We start from the raw sequence: 22269 nt of genomic DNA on the forward strand, positions 1-22269 counted from the left end.
GAGTGCAACAGCCTTCTTATGTGGAAGTCTACATAAAACTGAGCAGTTTTGCCCCAACAAGGGCATGAAAAAAAGTCTACTTTGAAATACCAGGTGCTCATTTGGCAAATCCAGGCAACTGGTGTGTTTACATTTCAGCAACTGAGAGGGGAAAAAGACCAGATGCCCCCTTGTACACCTCAACAGCGTCCATACAGGGATCACTCACATCACTATGGGTGACAGACCTGTGTGTGTGTGTGTTTGTGCCAGTCCGGAGGGATGTAAGGAACACTGGGTAAAGTCACTAAACACCCAATGATTACTTTCAGCAGGGAAACATAAAATAATGCAACATGGGGAAAATAAGTGACTGCCCATGTTTGTTTAGTTGCACAGGCGCCAGTGTTTTGTATGATTTTTTTCTAAATAACATGTGCGCAATAAAATGGAACATTTGCTCTTTTCACTATGGTTACTTTGATTCAAAAACAAACTAGCCAAACAGCTGTTTTTGTAAATGGCGATGATATGTACCCGCCTCTTAAAATAATGAGCTTGACAATGAACTATCTCCACACAGAAACGGCACTCCCAAAACGGACATTCTCAATGTCAACATAAACAGACAAGAGTATAAGAATGTTGTTGTTGGGCATAGCCAATAAAATGCCCAATTGGTGGGCAGGTAAAAATTGTTGTTGGCATACAAAACCGATTTTCAGTTGGCATTATTATACTTTTTTTTCCATCACTGTCGCAATGGGGCACATTTTGCAACGTTTCAATCATTAGATTGTTTCTCAGAAGCAAATGTGGCTCAAGTTTCCTTGCTTTTATATGTCCCTTTGATGTGCTGTGTGAAAAGACTATTGTTCTTACAGAACTTGACACAGAGAAGTTGTATTATTTGTTGCTGTTTTTGTTTTGTCTGTTCTCAACAATTTGCATAAACTACTGAGATGAATATCACAAGACATAGTAGAGATGTTCATTAAATTTTAGTGCAGAATCGGGTTGCAGCAATACATGGTTGTTATGACCAAAGGCAGGAGATAGGGTATGCATATCTTCTAGTCGGTGATTTAATTGGAATTATTTGGGCTTGTCTGTAAAACTGAGTGGCATTCGAAATTAATCATGTCTGCTGCCACCTTAACAATTACTCGATAAAATTCTGAACATGTCATTCTTACGGCGCACCATTGGAATAAATGTGTTTCCTTGCTGTTGGGTCAGGATACATTTGTTTAAAGTAATTGTAATCTTGTTTGATTGCATCCCAGGAGAAGATTCTTGTTTAATAATTTGAAAAATTAGGGAATTTAATTTACTGCTCTCTAATAATGGAGAAAACATTAAAAAGTAGACAGCAGTAGAGAAAATAGAAAAAACTAAAATGTTCAGATCCTTTGAGCAAACATCTTTCTTATGAAAGTCTACCTTTATACTAAGTTATGCGAACACCACACAAACTTGTCCTAACATGAGTGAGCATTCATGAAGTATGACCTTCCCTAACAGGGCTGCCACCTTAAAAGTGTTTACAGCTTGCAAGGTTAAAGAAATTGAGACATACTGAAACAAAAATAAAGGAATAAAATATAAATTATAGAATAAAAAATAACTTCAATATTGTAGTCTCTGCAACGGCTACTTTGTCACATATCGCAATGCTATAATGTTTGAATACAAATCACCAGTATTTAAACTTGATTACACATGTGATACTAAGGGTTCTAGACTTTTTGTGAGTTTCATCTTTACAATACAAGCTCAACTTGTTTCCTCAAACACCAATGATGTCATGATTTGTAATGCATAGACATGTCAGAGCCCTCCAGAAAAATAATGACATAGTTCATTCTATCTCCTTGAAGTTAAGCATCGTCGGGTGGCAAATCAAGATTATATATGTATATATACATATATATTTTTTTATAAACAGCTGGGGAAAACCTGCTTCTTTGAAAATGTTTGTAACAGTCCTGCCCTGTTTTAATGAGGGTCAGTTTCTCAAATACTATCACACAGCATCATCTGGTATCGAGAAAGAATCTAATAGGGACAGCACACACGCAACACAAAGCCAAGGTAATAATAAGCGCTTTGGTGCATTACACATACTCTTAGTAATAAAGACTTTGCATGCAAGCACACACGCTACACTACACTTTCAACTGCACACACTCACACAGGTAATAAGGACTTGGCACTCAAATATAAAAACACACGCATGTTGAATGACCTCTTGCCAGGTGTCCGCGCATACACTTGCTGAACTATGTCACTATCTCATTTGGATGCCTTTTGTTTTGGCGTTCACAGCAGTTGTTAGCTATTCATCCTGAGAAATGGGAGACATTTCAATATTTGTGTGTGTTTATTCGGGGTGATGTGGGGGTAAATGTACTCTGCTCCCCATTATACAACATTTGGTTGGTGGCATGTTGCACCAGATAGCAAAGTGGCAGATGGGATGCATGTTAAATGGCAGCCATTGCAAAACTGAAGCCATTTTATTTTAAAGTTAGCATGTTTGTCACAAATAATCATCTCTGGGAGAATTGGCGGTGATAGGGGACTTGAACCCATTTGAAACTGACTGCCAGTATTTACAGGTAACATTTGTTGCTGAAAATTTATCCTCATAAGATGGGGATACCAAAGCATTGACCTGCACTTAACTGAGTATGCCCAAATAAGTCTCCCATACGAGACATGATATTACCAATAAGCATAGTCCCACAGTGGTCAATGGTTGTTACAAGAGCCATAAATTTCTACACAGTTGTTTCATCAGTGATTTTGTTTGTGTTTTTGAAGGGATACTGACAGAGAAATGCACTGACCTACAGTAAACAGCATGGGCCACCATTTGCCACTGTTGCCTGCCCTCGGGGTTACACAGACTGCAGGGAGCGTTGTATTTTGCAGCTGAACATGCTGAACGGTCAAAGGGCAACATACGATTTCTGGGTGCACATAGCGAATAGGGGCCCCACATGGGAGACAGTGTGTTGACATTATGTTTGAACACTTTGAGCAATGTTATCTCAGACAGTATGGGGGTGAGGGACAATCAATCATTATGTTATTGGACCAGCACCAGCGATTATTCATCCTAGACCTTTGATTCTGAGCAAAAGCTTAAAGCATCTTGCGTGAACCACTTTCCTTCATATTGGAGTCCATCCCTCCATCCATTTTGCATGACGTTTATCCGTTCCAGTATTACAGGGAGAGCTGGATCTGATCCCAGCTCAACCAGAACAAGAGGCCAACATGGGCCAATCCTTAATCAATCACTACAAGATGGATGACAGTTGAGAAATCGATCCTAGGCCAACTACAGTATGTCGGTGTTTTTGGAAGAAAGAAAATTCAACTTAATATAAAACATACAAAGTGTGTAAAAAGGAGATTTGCATTGCATCAACATGGTGATAAAATAAATGAATTTATAGTCTACAAATCTCAGTTGTGTCCTCAATAAATTTAAAAAATATTTTCATAATTATTCATTGTTGAGCAATTCATAGACTCCAAACTTCTTTGGATAATGGCTATGTGGTTTGTAGTGCATTCCGAAAACTACTTTTGGATGTGAATCCTTTTATATAGACCTTGTATTTATTGTATATAATGGCCATTATGCCTTAAACAGAATGCCTGCAGATGTGTTCAACAACTTTGTATTGTGCAGATCGTGGCTGAAAGTATATGAACTTAAATACCTTTTTTTGACACTCAGAAGTCTAGCCAAGAATGTGTAATTCCAAGTATCGTCGCCAATGAAAAGCCTCCTGTTCACCAAGGGCCTCCACTTTCCACATCACTTTTGTTTAAATGGCATGTTGGACTAGGTTTGACGTCTAAATTAGTTTGGATGGCATAGATCTACTTCATACTCACACCCTTAATTTTTCATTATTTTTAAGGCTGTACATTTTTGTGCCAAAGTCTGCACATACATCATGAGCAGTCAAGTTTTTTTTTCTAACAAACTGGTACTTCAAATGTTCACCTCGTTTTCCTTTTTATGAACTCAACTTCAGGCCACCCTTCACACTGTTTAGTGTCTTTTCTGGAGTAAATCCCTTACAAACACATCATTTTTATGGAATCAAAATGGCTGGTTGACAAGGTAAAGAACAGATTTTAGTCTTTCAAAACTCTCTCAGGATAAAAGAAAGTTAAATCACTGCTGAACACGTCTTGGAACGGAAATAACTGCATGCCATTTGAGTTGGAAGAGAATGTAATCACTTGTCTGCCACCTCATCCGCAACACTCCCATTTCCCATACAAGTAGCGTGCAGACAACTGACTGTTTCTTCCAATGTTCCTCATATAATCCTGTGGTAGTGATGAAAGATTGATTCCTTCATTGCTGGTTCCCCAGTATGGGTAATTATTTGAGGCACAGACTATTTCTTATGCATACAATATGTGATAAGCATACAATATACTGTATGAGAGACTATGGCTGTGTATCTGTCAGTCAGACTGTCACTGTGACTGGATGATGAATCATACAGCCTCATTCATTTTAGAAAATTACTTTTTGGAGAAAGTGCTTAAGGTTAGGTCTATACCCTACAATAGATTAAAACACACATTGCAAAAGTCAATTGTTCACAAAGAATGAAGAGTGAAGTGAACATTGCCATTTACATTTTACATTGAAAAAATATTTTTTGTACTGTACAGAATTCTATTGGACAGTTTTTTCTTAAATAATAATGGAGTATAAAGTCTAAAAAATTTAGATCAGTGTATGCCCTGTCGGATACTTTGTTTTTTGTTGACAATTTAAGGGGTAGTGATCCATTTATAAGAGATTGTACATATAATAAACAAAACAAGATCCGCATATTTGGAAAAAAATATCTGTTCTGTTTGTCTACTATTCAATATTTGCACTTTTTTGTTTTTACATTATCATTATAACTCTTTAGTGGCCTAATGTTGTGTTGGTATAATTTCAATATATTTACTTAGCCGACATCTCCGAGTGATAGTAATGGAGTCTTGTTTCTACCACATTGTACTGTGGTGAACAAAATGGAATGTGCCATTTGCCGGAAACACGCTTCAGTCACCAATGCTGGACAGCAGCTAGTTTCTGCAAACTTTGTAGTCTTGCAGACGAAAACGAGCGTTGGGCAGTTAGCACAGAGGTGCTGATTTGCAATTTGGTGACTGGAACAAGAGGTGAGACCTGGAAAGTTCATGTGGTGTTCGGTGTTTGTTTGCGTGCATGTTCGCGGTGCTGTGTTTAGAGGAGGCTGGTTTGTTTGTGGCAGTCCTCTTGGGGGTTCAGCTGGAACTGCATTTGTGATCCTGTGTTAAGTGCTCGGTCAGTGGTGAAGGCCTCAAGGATTAGGCTAACCCCCACCCTACCCCCACTTAGCTGCAAAACTTCTGTGAACCCCGCTCCCACCCCCGGCACATGCACATATTGAGATTCTCCAGAACCACCCACCACCCTTTCCTCCTCCACCAGTACTACTACTACCAGCAGCACTCAACGCCTGTTCACACTCACACATGCAAACCAACACACTCAGCAAGCACACACACACACTCAAATACACACTCAGGTCAAAAGACACTCTAACATAACCAACAGTACCATTCCCTTAATATTGCTGGAGTAAAGCGATCCGCTCACACTCACATCACATTAGTACTGCTATTAGACCAAACCCAGACATAAGTAAGAGCTACAGTGGGTGTGTGTCTGCAAAGGTTTTTTTTTTTTTACATAATAGAAATGGGGTTAATGTGTGTGATTGTGTCGGAGCTTAACCATATGATTTGTAAAGGTGGCAGAAAAGTACAAGTTTACTGCGTGTTAATAGAAGGTCCGTGGTGTTTTTGTCAGTGTATGTGAAATAGAAAACGCATAGAGAGACTGATATCCTGGCAAAAGATGAGTGGGAGGAAGGACGGATGATGTTTCTGAGTGTCTGCTGAGGGCCCAGTAGGTGTAAGCATGAAAAATTTCCATATGGCAGTAAAATGTCGTCCACTTTGCGAACTGTGCTTCTAATATGCGCCAGGTGCCGTGTACTGTTCTCTGCATCACGTAATGCACTCAAATATCTGCATATGTGTCCATATGCTGTTTAAACATTTATATTGAGGCATGCAATACAAACTGAATCAAATCAAAATTGATTTGTTATGGGACTAATACAATTTTAGAAGAGGTATTGTTCTTGCAGTTAGACGATTGGATGGAAGGTTCTGAATAATGGATTATAATAATTTGCTCATGTGCCTGCGGTAGTAATGAACTTTCCATGTGCGACAGCTATTAACCAAGGGAAATGTAGAACATTTTATTATTGCAATTTACAATATTTTAGGAAAATCTTTCACAGGCCCATAGTTATACACTCTATCAAAGGAAAACTAAAACTACACTAAATGTATCATAGTAGAAATAAGAAATGTCAACTTAATTATATGGATTTTCGAAAATAGTTGCTGGAAAGTACAGCCCAATATCCAGTGTGCTTTATATTTTCTTTCACTCTACATTATGGAATTTCGCTTGACGTCATAAAGCAGTGGTGTATTTCTGGCTTGTCTAAAACTAATCCTGAAAACAAAACAAAAGGTTTGGAATTTAAAGCTAGATTTTTTAGGCGTTTTTGTAGCTTCTTTGTTACATGTCAATGCAGTTAGAATCGTGTTGTGAAGAAAGCTGTGGCAGTTGTAATCCTGGCCTCTTATGGCAACAAGGCAGCTGAGACGAATCTTCAACGTTGCATGGTGTGCTTTGGAAGCAGCTACATATCGTTTTACTAATCAGACACTTTGGGATAAAAGATTGTACCACTCCCTATCTTTTAACTATATAATAGGAAGCCTTGTAAAAAAACAAGGCATTACATATTGTAAATCAACGAAAAAAAACAGTTTGGTTATTAAAGTGCTGCACTTATTTTTTTTGATTTAGCAATAGAACATAAATCAATGGAATTAGTGGATGCGGAAATAAAACTTTAATAAACAACATTGGTGTTAATTGTTCTGATACACGAAACAGTTGGATAATACCTTAAGAATTATTATGCTCCTTAGTATTGCCATCATAACTTTAAAAAATGTTACCATTTAGTTGCAGAAAGCAAGTACACATACCAAAGCCCATTTTTAGCTTGTGTATGTGAGAACGTTTTGACATGAAATTATCTTTCATGATTCTTTTCTCGATAATAAAACGTAAAAATGTGTTTTTCCTTTAAAATATTGGGCACCATCCAGCAGTCAGTGTTAAGGGCAGCCATGCACGAGACAAACAACAGACCACATGGTTACATCTGTCTGCTTGCACCTCCCAGGAAATGACATCCAATCGCCTTTCAACTTTACAGTCATTTGGCGTCGCTGCAACATTTCACAAGTCTTATTTCCTCACAAATGCCAGAACTTTGGATATTCCTTTCTTGAAATTCCTTCAAGGAAATGCATTCCCTTGAATTGACACCCTGCTGTTTCATATCAATAAAATAACTAAATAGCAAAAGTGTCCTGCAAACTGTAATATGCCTGAATCAACATTGACATCTTAATGCACAAAATGTAGTAGTTTATTGTCCACTTCATACTTATTTTCACATAGAACAGAAAACAAAAGATAATTAGTAATGAAGGCAGCTTTTGCAAAAGCTCATTATTAATGATACTGTTCCAGGTTAAGCCCAGCTCTGCTATAAATTCCTTTTGTGACATGACGACATCACCAAATGACTGAAAGAAAATACAAGGGTAAAAATATGGCTTATAGAACTACAAACTATAATATAACTTTTCCACTTTTAAGAATGGGCCCCGAGCGCTTAGTGATACAATAAAGCAATTGTAAAGGCAAAAGGGAGTGAGTAAAATGCCTATAAAGTTCAGGCAGTAACAGAAGCCCTCTGTTTTGTTATTTGAATCCCTGAAACCCCTCCCCACCCCAATAAAAACAATAATAATAATAATCGGAGCGTAATTTAAAAGTATTAGAATGAAAATGTATTTATATTATATATTATGACAGTGAAAATGTGGCACTTTGATGAAACTAAACTAAATTTACCATATTTTGACCAGATAAAAGTCTCCCTCTCCTCTTCCTTTCTGTATTTCTTTCTATTTCTCGCTCCCCCCTCTCTCTCTCTTTCACTCTCTGTCTATTGCGATCCGCAGGGGGCGCTGTGTGTCCGTGCCTGCGCCTCAGAGCGCTTGTGAGCTCGAATTTGAATCCCATACAGTAAAGAAAAATCGCCTGGATAAATGGTTTAACCACAACAAAAGAGCCATCCACCAAATTAACATAAAACCCTGCTATACAGTGCTGTAATTTTCTTTAATGCCAACCTTTTGCATTTTATACCTTTATATATATTATATTATTTATAAACTAATATATATATATATATATATATATATATATATATATATATATATATATATATATATATATATATATATATATATATATATATATATATATATATATACATACATACATACTAAGGTATACAAATATAAATAATTTATTTTATTTATTTATTTAGTTTTTAAATAGAGGACAACATGTGGAGGTAGTGGTGGAGTGTAAACATTTGTCACATTTGTCCCTACTCTCTCTCTCTCTCTCTCTCTCTCTCTCTCTCTCTCTCTCTCTCTCTCTCTCTCTCTCTCTCTCTCTCTCTCTCTCTCTCTCTCTCTCTCTCTTCTCTCGCTCTCTCTTCTCTCGCTCTCTCTTCTCATTCTCTCTCCCTTTCTCCCTCTCCTTATGCCTCCAACTGTATGCTTCATTCCAGTGCACAGAGCAAGCCAGGCGGCACAGAGAAGCAGTCAGCGTTGATCAATGATCAATCTGACTAAAGAATAAATGCTGTACCCCTTGAAAACCACCTCCTGGAGTATCGTTTATCCGTGGATGCAAGTGGACTGACACATTTTCTTTTCATAAATCTTCTTTTTCCATTTTTTTCTATTTTTTTTGTTGTTGTTGTGGACTACGCGCAATATGGTGGTTTCACAAGTGCGTCTTTTTCCCCTGTTGTGACCAACCTGAAATTGTTTGGGGGGATATTCCACGCAGAAGTGTGTGGTTATTTTTTTCGACTGTTCAGAAGGAAAATCGTGATTGTGGAACTATAGTGTCCCGATGGTGTGGTCTCGGACTGGGCTTCCTTCTCGGAGCTGACCCGCTCCGTGCGTTGAGAAGGGGGAATTCTGGTGTCAGTTCTTCTGGTTCTATTCAAAAAGCGCACTGGAAATAAGAAGAGAATAAAGCGCATAGTGTTTTAAAGCACTAAATGGTGACGTTCTTTCCCCAAATACACGAACCTTGCAGTGTTTTGGTGAATGATTCCGTGCCTTTGACGCACGGTTGGGACTTAAAGAAGCGGACTGTGCGTGGATTGTGAACAGACCGGGATTATATTCGGTCTCGGTCGTGGGTCTGTTTATATGAGCGCACTATGACAATGGATTACATTCTGCTTTTGTGCAGTTTCTTGCTGCCCGTGGGCAGTGCTGTGGAAGGTAAGAAATTGCTCTTTCTTAAAAAAAAGAAAAAGAAAAAGAAAAAAAGAAAAACATGTTTGAACTCGTTTTCAAATGAATCAGAAACAACAAAAGGCAAATTAATTGTCAATATGCTATCCGTTTCTGATTCAAAGAAAGGATGAATGAAAAGGAAAAAAAGGGGGATCTGCTTTAAGGGCAGGAGGTGCAGTTTTCAGGGTGCGATTGTTATGCACCACAATGGGAGTTGTTGATTCTCTTATTTTGCCCCCCAACATTAGACAACGCCTAGTGCTGCTTTTTTGGGGGTCTTTTAGAGGAAATTAGTGCGACACTGTGTCTCACCAGGGTGTCGAGGTGCTGGCAGTGGTGGTCGTGAGATCCCCTTATGTTTTCCCTTGTAAAAATAACACATTTTCTATAGGTTTAACAGTGAATCTTTTAAGGTTGCGTGGCCTTTTGACACTGTCACAAATCAAGTGGTCAATGAATTTAACAGAAAGTGGAAAAACAACAAGAAGCGTTTGTCTATATTCCAAAAAAAAATAAAATTAAAACTTGCTTTTCCAACGATTTGAATTATTAGCATTATTTGGATTATAATTGAATTTAAGAAAAAAAACTGGTTATAGAATAAGTTTTATGACTTTTATTTTTGTGAAAAGTTACCTGAAATATAATAGTTTTTAACTGTGCTCAAAAATTATGCAAATAAGAATAAAATGAGAAAAAATAGAGCCCTAAAGCATGAATTTAGTGCCTCGTGGTATTGTTGAAAGTGGGGCATTAATTGGACCACCAGCGAGTGCGCTTGTGTCTTCATGTTTATGTTTGTGTGTACAATTGTCATCTTACTTTATTCATTCATTCATTTTACAAACATTTAAAATTAAAAAAATAAACAAAAATATGTAAAATGCACATACAAGTATTTAAAGTTTATTTATTTGCTATTCAGAATTGTAAATGATTGGAAATCTTTTCATTTATTTCTGCTGGCAATGAGATTTTTGTCATGTGGTGTGAAAAGTGGGAAAAAAGTACCACCACAATTTGCATATAGGTTATGAAAGTGAAATAATACCACTCTTATCTGATAAGACTTGTTCTTTGTGATAAGAACGCTGTGCTGTCGAACTATGCGTTAAGCTATAAATTAAATTGAACACACCAAAAACAAGAGTTATTTCCGATGTTTTCAAATATAAGCGTCATTTGAGACAACAAATGAGTTTTAAATCTCCTATATTTCCAAATGACTCATTTATTTTCAATCGACCTTCTTTGGGTGATCCAATAAAGGTCAGCGGACACCAGTTGGACCCCGTTGCCTTCAAACCGTAGAACACATGGTTTCAATGGATAAATCGGGGCTTGCTGTGTTCAAGTTAGCTCCAGATGTAGACAGAATGAGGCTGAAATGATCTCCAATAGGATTTTTTTCCCTGACAACAGCAAAGAGTGGGTTATGTTTCTGCTTTGCAAACGGATGGATTTCACTAAACAATATATTTTGTCACAAAAGTGATGTCATAAATTGTATCCCGCCGACCCGGCCTAGGGTTTACCAAGAAGCTTTTAATACAGCTAGTGATTTATAGTGAACACTCCGACTCTGGTTGGTCGTTGTTAAAGAAAAAAAAAAAAAAAAAGGGACAGGCCTTGCGGGGGAAGTTCAGTCGGCCCCACTGCAAGACTCCCCGGGTCCCGAGGTCATGCAGCCCGGGGAATAATTAATGGATTCATCTCTCTCTCTTTCTTTCTCGCTCGCTCTCTTTCTATCTCTCGTTCTTTCGTAGAGTAACTTCCATTTAAGGTTTTAAATTTCACATTGTCTTGTGGTCTTCCCGGCACACATGCAGCTAAAAAATAATTTACATCCACTCTAAGGTTTGGCCTAATTCGGGGTGGCTAATTTTTAGTTACCCCTGTTTTTAAACGAGGAGTGGGTTTGATATTTTATGCGAAGGGTAAAAGTCGGTATATTTAGAGATTCAGTCAAATTAGGGATATGTCAAACCAGCTATGTTTCATGCATTTTATATTTTTGGATATATTTAGGAGAACAATTATAATGAGATACTTTCAGTTGCGATTTCAATAGGGTGTCAAAATATTGAGTATATTTAATATTTAAGTGTTAAATTGTTTAGATTTGATGTCTTTAAATCAAAATTGTAAACACTATATATATATATATATATATATATATATATATATATATATATATATATATATATATATATATATATATATATATATATATATATATATATATATATATATATATGCAACATATAACAACTACATAAGTAAATAAACTTTAAACCAGTGAAAAGTGAATCCAGATGACTATAAGTGTCTCTCTTATATCCACATAATCTTGAGTTTGCGGGTGAAAAAGACATCCAACGTTTTAAACCCCTCTAATTTACAGTAGCAGTGGTATTCATGTTCATGTTTATTACATGTGCATTTATTTAATTATAATGGTCCTAGTGGGATGCGATGTCGCTTCTTCCAAGCAGCCTTCAACTAAAGAGGTGGCTATTAATCATATTTGCTAAAATGCATTTCCCATTCAAATAAACAAAACAAACGGGGGTTCAGTTGTCCTATGTGGAATCGAAGTGCTATTTGGGGCGCAAAATTGGGTGATTATGCACAAATGAGGAGCTTGGATACTCACGGTTAAGTGTTTACGTGGGTGAGATCACACCTCCACGGGAGCCTTCCTGGGCCCGTTTACACTTGGCCAGTGATTTATACTGCGCGTTTGTGTGCATGACAGCGGGGGTCCTTGTCAGTGTCATCATTTTTATGTTATTACAATTATCTCAGTTTGTGCCAAGAGTGAGCAATGGTGCTAAATCATATTTCCGAGCATTTGAATTAAGTAAAAACTATCAAAATTATGATGGGTGATTATATCATGGATTGGATTTGACATCAGGCATTTAATGATAAATATGTAATTATGAAATTAAAAGTCAAATGACAGCCGTATGATATGTAACACTGTCTCGTATTTAACATGACAATGAAAGGCCGACTACGAAATTAGAAAATACATTTTATCGGCAATAAATAAATAATTAAATAAAATTTGAAAAAAATACTTATCCAACTATCCATCTGTCCACCCATCTCTAAGAGCATCAAAGTGTTGGCACGGGTGTAATTGTCACATGGAAGCTTCTCCAAAGTGTCAATTGATGTGCTCCGTATCGATTGAGTGGATCGATGCTGTACAGCCCTTTAAAAAGACAGAATTAGATGTGAGGCAGCAAGGAGACTTTCTTGCAGTGCTCTTCCAAGGAGCAATTACCAATTCATAAGGCTATTTATCACTTGCCCCTAATCAATTGGAGGCACACTTTGGCCTCTTTGTTCAGTAGCTCTTCAAAAAGGAAAATATTAGTTACCACCCGACATTCACTCAACAACAATAAAATGTATGTAAAATACTTTTCTTCATCAAGGTTCTACTAATAGCAATAATAATAAGAAGAATTGGAAGAATAATAAATGCTATATTTATTTATTTATAGGGCTGTCACAATAATGGTAACATTTGTTCTGGTGGCTATCTAACGGTGATTGTTTGCATTGCTGTTGGTTTGTTAGCAAAAAAGTCCTTGTAATTCGAACTAGAATCTGTACATTTACCAAAAAAGAATTTGTTTAAAACTGACGTTAAATGGTATGAATTACTGTTAATCAGAATTTCACAATGTTTTATTTATTATTAATTTTTACATTTCTCAATGTCTTTCCTGAATCAAAATCCCAATTTAATAAAGACGACATTTTGACTTTTACCTGCATTGGATGAGGATTTTTAGTCATTTTCATTGCCATTTCAGTTGTTATTTTTCTCTTGTTTAATTATATTTGTATCTACGATTCTCTTAAGTACTGACCAGGATATTGGAGAAATAGAAAACTCAGCCGTGGGAGTGCGGACCTTCTACGTGTTGTTCATTTTTCTGACTTGAACTCCATTGAACTTATGTATAGTGATTTAGATTCGGACGGGCATTAGACACCCAGAAAAAAGGAACGGGAAAAGCCAGGAGCAATGGGTTTTGCATAGTATGGTGATTTGCGTGGAATTGAACCATGAATCAACACAGTTGACCTGTTTAATGCTATCTGGTAATGTCCACGTGTACAGAGCTGGACAATATTTTCGAGAGTTAGATTTTTACAAGTAGGCAGGCAACGGCCGTCTTTAACCAGCTGGTTTTGTTCACACACTGCGCTAGAATACAGACAGAGCACACTATTTTGATGCTCAATGAACATTTGCTTACTAAATTAGTTTATCACCTTTACCACAAATACAACACGATCGGTAGCATACAAAAGTTGTAGCAATATTATATTGTTTGGTAATCAAACTTGATTCATTATATAAATAAACTATTGTGTGGACTGTCATCACCCCATATAAATATTATATATATTCGTAGATTTTTTTTAAATGTAGATGCCAGTGACTCATCTTATCAAACGTAATATTTATTCTGATTATCAAAAGAGTGTCACAGGTAAGTTGAGGGTCATATATCACACTGAGTGGGATGTAGAGAAGACACGGACTGGTTTTGAACTGATGTTGCAGGGGAAGAACACGAAAATAGACTGTAAATAGTTAGGAAATAGCTAAAATCAAGTAACTAGATGTAGGAAACTTACAAGTACACATTTTCTTGATGTCGGTGGTGTAATTTGGGCTTATCCCCTCATGGGTCAAACATAATATAACAAAGGTGGTACATTTATAGAGTAGTTGCAATATGGGTTGGCAATTAAATATGCTATGCTGGTATATTTCAGTGTAATAAAACCGGTAAAGTTGAAACAAACTATTATTGTTGCAACTTAATTACAGAAATAGTCGAGTGCACATCAAACTCCACAGATGTTAGAATAATTGTCATATGTACTGTAGTCCTCCCTAAACGGCATTGAACTTTCTTTTTCGACTTACTTTTTCTCTCTCTTTGCGGTTAAAAATACATCACTTTATTCGCATGGCTGTTGTATCTAATGTCGAGCTTGTGATTCATAATAGCAAACCACACACAGTCTGCAGTTCAAGCAATGTCTTTTTTGAGGCCATTCACAAAAATAATTTATTATGATAATTATTTTCCATGGCAGCCTGTATGTCTGTACATGTGTGCTTGCATGCCTGCTTTGGGCTATCATGCTGGCACCGAATGGTACCCAGGAGCCTTGTGGGATGGCATGTCTTTAAACGCCCAAGCTACGGAGGGCAAATTTGTCTGGGCATGCCTACCACTGCTGCCATCTTGAGTCACTATAGCAGAACAAGATATTAACAGTCAGTGGAGTTTTTGTTTTCGATGTGGTCAAGTATGAATGAAAAAATGTTTCCCTGCTGTACGTGTCAAAAAAAAATCTCATTTAGACAAAGTTTAGTACACGCTGTGCTTCCCCCTTACTTAATATCCTTGTCTTGTGACACTTCAGCTGTTTTTACGAGGGGTTCATGTTCGGACCCTTTCTAGAGGAGCTATTCAATTCAATAAAATACAATGAAAGATTCTACATTCTGTTATTTTTTTAAATATAATTGCTGTAAAAATACACATCATTAACCCAGATAACCCCAAAAAAATAACCATCTATGTAGTTATTGTACCTCACTGGTTGCCATTGCTTTTATTTCACTTCTCATGCTTGCTGTGAAAACCATGCATCACTTCTATTCGAAAAAAAGTTCACAAACTAATGGAGGGCTTAACTTATATTACATATTCAGATAACCTTCATGTTGGAGGACAAATATAGTTTTATATAGTTTGCATTTTGAGCAGCGCAACTTGTTTTCTAACACATCTTTAATGCTCACTCTCACACATTTCAGTTGAAGCAGCACCATTCACTTGTGACCTTTTGTCATGATATTTACATAATCCCCATGGTCCCATGGAGATGTCTCCCGCCGACACGGCCAGCTGCGGCAGCATTTATTTAACCTTACTTTAAGGTATTCTCGAGTCTCCCAGACACAGTGACTTTAATGTTTAAGGGAGTGCAATACTAAGGGGACAATAAAAAGACCAAATAGCCTAAATAGCCAGTTAAATCACGCACACTTAGTGGGCAGTCAAGCAAATGTAGAGGTGCCGACTGGTTTCCCTTTGGGTGTTTAATGACTCCAACAGCCCTGACACCGGTCCTTTTGGTAAAATAACTGGCCAATTGTGAAACAGAAGGTGTTGTTTGAGTTGTTTGGATAGAAACATACTCGGGATTTTTTAATACATGTTCATGTCTAAATGATATATCAGTGTTGCATATGTATGTGTGTGTGTGTGTGTGTGTATATATATATATATATATATATATATATATATATATATATATATATATATATATATATATATATATATATATATATATATATATATATATATATATATATATATATATATATATATATATATATATATATATATATATATATATATATATATATATATATATATATATATATATATATATATATATATATATATATATATATATATATATATATATATATATATATATATATATATATATATATATATATATATATATATATATATATATATATATATATATATATATATATATATATATATATATATATATATATATATATATATATATATATATATATATATATATATATATATATATATATATATATATATATATATATATATATATATATATATATATATATATATATATATATATATACATATATACATATATACATATATACATATATACATATATATATATATATATATATATATATATATATATATATATATATATATATATATATATATATATATATACATATACATATACATATACATATACATATACATATATATATATATATATATATATATATATATATATATATATATATATATATATATATATATATATATATATATATATATATATATATATATATATATATATATATATATATACTGAATAAATACAAAAATAAATTACTGCATTTTTAAAATTGTCATTTGCGTTTGTCATTTAATTTTTATTGTTTGTAAAGACATCAACCGCATATATCCTGAGTCGGAATTCTTAATTACTCACATCGTGTTAATAAAGCATACTTCAACTATTCTATATCCATGCTTGTGACATGGAGGTTGTTAGCACAGATTTTAACAAGGCTTGGACAATGAGTGCTGTGAAGCCTAATTGCAGTAGACCAGATAAAAGCGCTGCACAATACAGTCTGACCCCTGCCTCTGCGCCAAGTCAAGCCACAGACAGCTTCCTTTTCTCCTCTCACACCCCACCAAAATCCCTTATAACCTCTCATTTCCCTCTAACACACACATTTTCACAAAGCAAGAAGTGACAGTTGCCTAATAGGAAGGCCATCCACATGTGCACATTACCTCCACTCACTGCACACACAGCAACTACTCTCCAAATTCAGATTCGCTTGCTCTTGGGGTCACAGTCTGCATCTACCTCCACTCATTCTACCACTAATGAATCAATCAGCTGCTACCATTCGTTTCATTGCTGTCAGACTCCATCGATCAGTCTATTCCTCACAGTCTCAACAGAGCAGCAGGGGAGTGCCGAGATTGAGAGTGAGGAAGGAGCTTGAAATATGCAGACAGTTCAAAGACTCAGAGTTTCTTATCTGCTGTACTCCTCCTGAATTATGGCATTTGAGATGTTGGGTTGCTACGGATGTGTGAGTGTGCGCGTGTTTGAAATTGAAGAGTGAAAAGATTGAAGAAAAAAAAAGATCAAGAAGTCAACTTGCCTCCACCTAGAGTTTTTTTTTCATGATGTCTGACCTTGCATTTTTAGCTTAAGAAGAGTAGTATGTTCACACTTTCAACTCAATGGGCTAAAAGAAAAAGTGGAAGGAAAATAACAGTTTTTGGAGTGAACCTTCTTTTTACAAAATACATTCATTCATGGTTTTTCATTTCATTTTTTTTTTGCATTACGCTTAAATAACTTTTTTTTTTAACATTGACTGCCCGTTGTTCAAAATTTTTGAAAGTGACAATAATTTGATGTTAAATAGACCCTTAGAGCTCATCTAAAAATATTTTGAATAACATAGAAAACCCAATTTGTTTGGTAGTTCTATAAAAAAAAAATACAGTAATCCAAATAGAGTGTAATTTTGGACAAAAGCATTACCAAACAGCTTTCAATTAGATGTACATATTTACTATAGAAAGATGAATTAATGAAAGATCTCCACAATTTTACCATTGCAGAGATGCACCACTGTAGAATTATATATTTTTCACTCATTAACTGACCGTCTCTTCCTTATATCCTTTTCCTGGAATGAATTCTTGCATCAACCCCAGAGGGAAATTTTCTGATTTTGATAGAATTTAGGAAAATTAGTCTTTGTATGTATGACAGTTTGAAAACATGAACTGTGATACTATTAAAATGTGGCAGAATTTGGGAGGTAAATAATTCAAGTTGAACAAGTGGTTAGAAGGGAGAGTGCAAACATGAATCTCATTTGAGGTGTGATTGCGTGTCTAGCATTATTGTAGGTTCTATTCAATATGCAAATACTCAATTTTCCAAATATCAAAGCTGTGTTAAACAAAGGTGAAAAACATGGTTTTCTTTAATGTGGGATTATGTTAAATTGGGAGGCGGTGTTGTCCTTTGGTTGATGTGCAGCATTCAGAATATTAATAGCATATCAAGAATAAAACTTTAATTTGCTTTACCTTTCCATTCCATGAATTATATATTTCTTCTATTTCTCCCAGATTTTCACCAAGCTTAAAGGTCTTCTTATTATGTGTTGATTTGCACACACATCTCAGTCATTTTCTCACAAATAACATAAGTGTAGTATTATTGTACTTTCCCTGTTATCATTTGTCTGTTTAATATAAAACACTATTGAACAGGTGCTGTTTAGTGTATAGAGAGGCTTACCCTGATAAGATAATGGTTATCATTTCCCATTTTATTGGCTGAGAAGCCTATCATGAAACATTGAATCCAAGTGCAATCTGCAAAACTCCTATTAAATTTTTTTCTAGCATCTTAGCATGTGCAGGTTTTCTTACTCTGGTTTCCCACTGTTTACAAAAACGTCCATTATGGGTCGGTCAGACATTCAAAAATGTCAATAAGTGTGACTGTGAGGGTGAAATACATGTTTGATGTCTCTCAGCATGAGCAAAGAAAATTTTGACTAAGTGGGGTGTAATGCAAAAAGAATGCACTTCAACACAGCAGGATGCAGAGTGAGTGGTATAATGCGTCAAAGTTTTAAATTCCTCCAAGATAAAGTGTGAAAACAGGCAGAAGAAAAACAGAAGAAAGTGTAAAGGGGAACTCACACCCACAGGTGTCCAATAACCCCTAGCCAGATGAAGGGAGAGTGTGGGGGTCAAGTGAGGGGAGTTTGGGGTGTGGTCAGGGAGAGTTGTAGGGAATTATAAAGTTTAAGCCTCCGGTGTCAGGAAAAGGATACAAAAGCATTACCTCCATTGGCACTTTTGGCCTCTCTCAATCCCCAGTGGTGGCGGGGACTAAAAGGCTGGTGATGATTAGCGATTCAATTTGGTTTACCATCAATCAATGCCTCGAAGATAGACAGCATTGCTGCCGATATCCCATCCCCGCAAGCAGATTGGGTCAGCCCCTCTTGAGATTCATAAACTTTTTTTTCAACACGTTGTTAATTAGGCAGCCACACTGCCCTTGCATTTACTTATTTATGAATCAAGGCTTCGACCGGGACTTCAGAATCTTTTGGTCTTTCCCCTAATTAGACCATTACTAATGGTGTTGCTTTCAGCTAATCTATACAATCTGAGAAACGATGTGGAAAAGACCACTCTGTGACCTTGAAGTTGCATTAAACAACGTCTGGCATGCGTTACGAAAATGTATATAAGAAGTGCCTTTCATGAGGAAACACTTAAAACATAAATAAATCCAAACGATTGCTCACCTATTCATTAATCTATTAATAGAGCAGCTCAAGTTAGACTTCACAGTCATTAAAAATGGATGTAAACCTGGAGGTACAGGATAGCAGACTTGGTGTTTGTAAAATATTAACACTTTCCCATAGCAACTCTAGCGCTGAAAAAGTAACTCGCTGGACTGGTTGGTTATTTGCAACTCTGCAGTTTTTTGTTTTCTTTTAGAAACATATTGAAATGCCACTCCAATCCAACAGTCATAGCATTCTCTATAAAGAAAATTCACAAATTAGCTGCAAGATTTAAAACAACAATTACTTTTATAGCACAGTGATCAACACTTTGAAATGTGTTGAAACACTTTCAATGCCATTATAAATAAATAATATTTATTCATGACTGTAGTGTAATGGTATTTTCATATACCTAATGTCTCTCAATACTATCTTAAAGAATGTTTGTTTTCCCAAAAGGGTATTGCAGACACAAGACAAAATTGATTGCTAACACCTCTTATCAATCGTTTGCTGTACAAATTGAACATTTGACAAGTAGTGTGGGGTACAAATAACAGATAAGGTAAATAATCGATCTGATGACGAGGCTGAGTTGGTTACTGGTTTACATTGGAGCTTGATGGTGATGGTCTCTGCTCCACCTTTCTACCCTTGGAACCATTCAACATTGACACACAACCATTCACACATCCAGCCCCAAAGTTCGCCTCAGTGAGGCCACAAACTCAGAGTTTTGCAGAGCGGTTGTGCTATTTTGGTTGTAAAAGTGAACTCAACATCAAAATGTTTCAAATGCACTCATTTGATTGCAGTTCCCTTGACGACCTAAATGATTTTAATACAATTTAGAATAAAAACAGTCTGCCTCAAATGCTTTTTTCCTGTCTTTAAATGGTGATTTTACTGCCCCGGGCCAGTTGGTCCAATCTGTTGTATCCTTGGTCTAGTGAAAGGAGAATCCCATTAACACTAGTCCCAAGTCAGATTTACTGACAAGCATCCCTGGGGAGCCATTTTTAAGATCCCTACTTTGATTGGTTCAGTGTCAGGGCCAATGACTAATCGGGTCACTGCTGATCCAAAAACAGGAGTGGGGCCTTGCAGACTCCACCGAACTTACCTAGACCTCCACGAGGTCAGGATTATGCTGCGTCTTTGTCATCCATGATGTATTGAATATTCACTGAGAAGAATTATTGAGAAATCTTATTTTTATTTATTTCAGTTTGAGAGAAAGTAAAGGTAATTTTTGGTTCATCCTCGTTGGCTTGTCCCATTGAACACTAACACTAATGACCTGGTTTAGGCATAAACAGATAGATGGTTAATTTTTAACTTACTTTTTGTGTGTTTTACGGACTAGCACTGGCAGGAGGTGACAAAAACATATTAGTGACTAATTAAGTTAGGAAAGTAAATCATTATCTTTTAAAACATTTTCTCTTATGTGAGAATTTGAACTTGCAACACAATCAAATCAACTGAAATTCATAACTTTTGGTCGTTCAAATTACCTACTTGTTTTGATTGAAACATTTAACAATAATTTAAATTTAAATCTTAAACATATTTCAAAATTTGTTTTGCATGTAATATTGTATAAAATAAACAAGACACTCTTTTTAAAAGTATAACTGATAAAATTATGTTTATAAGCAAATATTGATGTGTGTTTAAACGATACATAAAAATGTGTGGAAATGACATGTATGTGCAATAACATCCATTGTATGCTCTGTAAATCAATCAGTCAAAGCCTGTTGGCCTTGTGTGCATGTGTGCGTGTGGAGATAGATGAAGTGTGTGGGTGATGGGTGACATCCGTCTGCTTGTGAGTTGCCAGCTGTAGTAACACGTCATTGGATGGTGAATAATGCATTGGCCCGCACGCAGTCTAGCCCACATAGTGTTCTTGCCTTATCCCAAAAGAATGGTCAGATAGATGGCTGACTACTTGAAAAAAAAAACATGGCGTATTTTTAGGGCAAAGAGGTTCATCCCAAAGGCCCTTTAAGGATACAGGAACTGACAGATTTTTAAAGTTTCACAGCTTGTAATTTTTCTGCTAAGGTGTGAAATTTCAACACACGTCACTTCCTATTCACTCCATGCTGTCCTGCATAGTTTCACATTGCTGTGTAAACAGCTTCCCTGGCTGAGATTTATGCTTCCACAAGAGGCGTTTGAGGACAACAGGACACCTCCAGGTAAAGGGCCATAAGGCAGACAAACTTATGGTCGGTTGGCTGGTTTGAGTCTAATCGGGTCGCTATACACTTATCGGATTCTTGTGCATGGTTCAATGGTGCAAGGGGTTCTGTATTCATGATGTGGTTAGTTAGATATCCATCTTTCGAGGAAAAAGACATGGGTTTGTCTCTGGGCACAGTTATGAATGATGTGTGCGTGTGTGCAGTATGCAAAGTCTGGCTACGTTTGAAAATATACACATTTTAAATGTGTGCAGTTGTGTGTAAACCGATGGATTTTTCTTCTGTTGCTGGGCCTTGCGTGTGTCATGCCATTGCACTGAGGTCTTTACGTAATTGAAGCGGGCCTCTGAAAGCCCCCTTGCCATATGGACCCCAGAAGAGTTAGATGTCTGTCCATCCATCAATTTCTTTTAATTGCCCAGAGCGAGTGCCCGGGCTATCTATCCAGTGGCTTCTCCAAGGCTTAAATACATTAATATCTAATAAGCATTGGGACCACACCACTCCCTGACC

The 22269-nt window shown here is 36.2% G+C and overlaps 1 protein-coding gene across 11 annotated transcripts in view; it reads left to right on the top strand.

The window, feature by feature from the left end:
* Window positions 1-8782: 8782 nt before the first annotated feature.
* The window catches only part of ephb3b (eph receptor B3b), a 46439-nt gene continuing 32952 nt past the window's right edge, over window positions 8783-22269 (top strand). For all 11 annotated transcript variants that reach the window (XM_077716197.1, XM_077716207.1, XM_077716200.1 and 8 more), the window contains exon 1: window positions 8783-9537. In XM_077716197.1, the coding sequence (XP_077572323.1) occupies window positions 9474-9537 (64 nt within the window). In that variant the 5' untranslated portion in view covers window positions 8783-9473. The remainder of the gene's footprint in view (window positions 9538-22269) is intronic.

The sequence above is a fragment of the Stigmatopora nigra genome, chromosome 5 (assembly GCF_051989575.1).
Source record: "Stigmatopora nigra isolate UIUO_SnigA chromosome 5, RoL_Snig_1.1, whole genome shotgun sequence".
NCBI lineage: Eukaryota > Metazoa > Chordata > Actinopteri > Syngnathiformes > Syngnathidae > Stigmatopora > Stigmatopora nigra.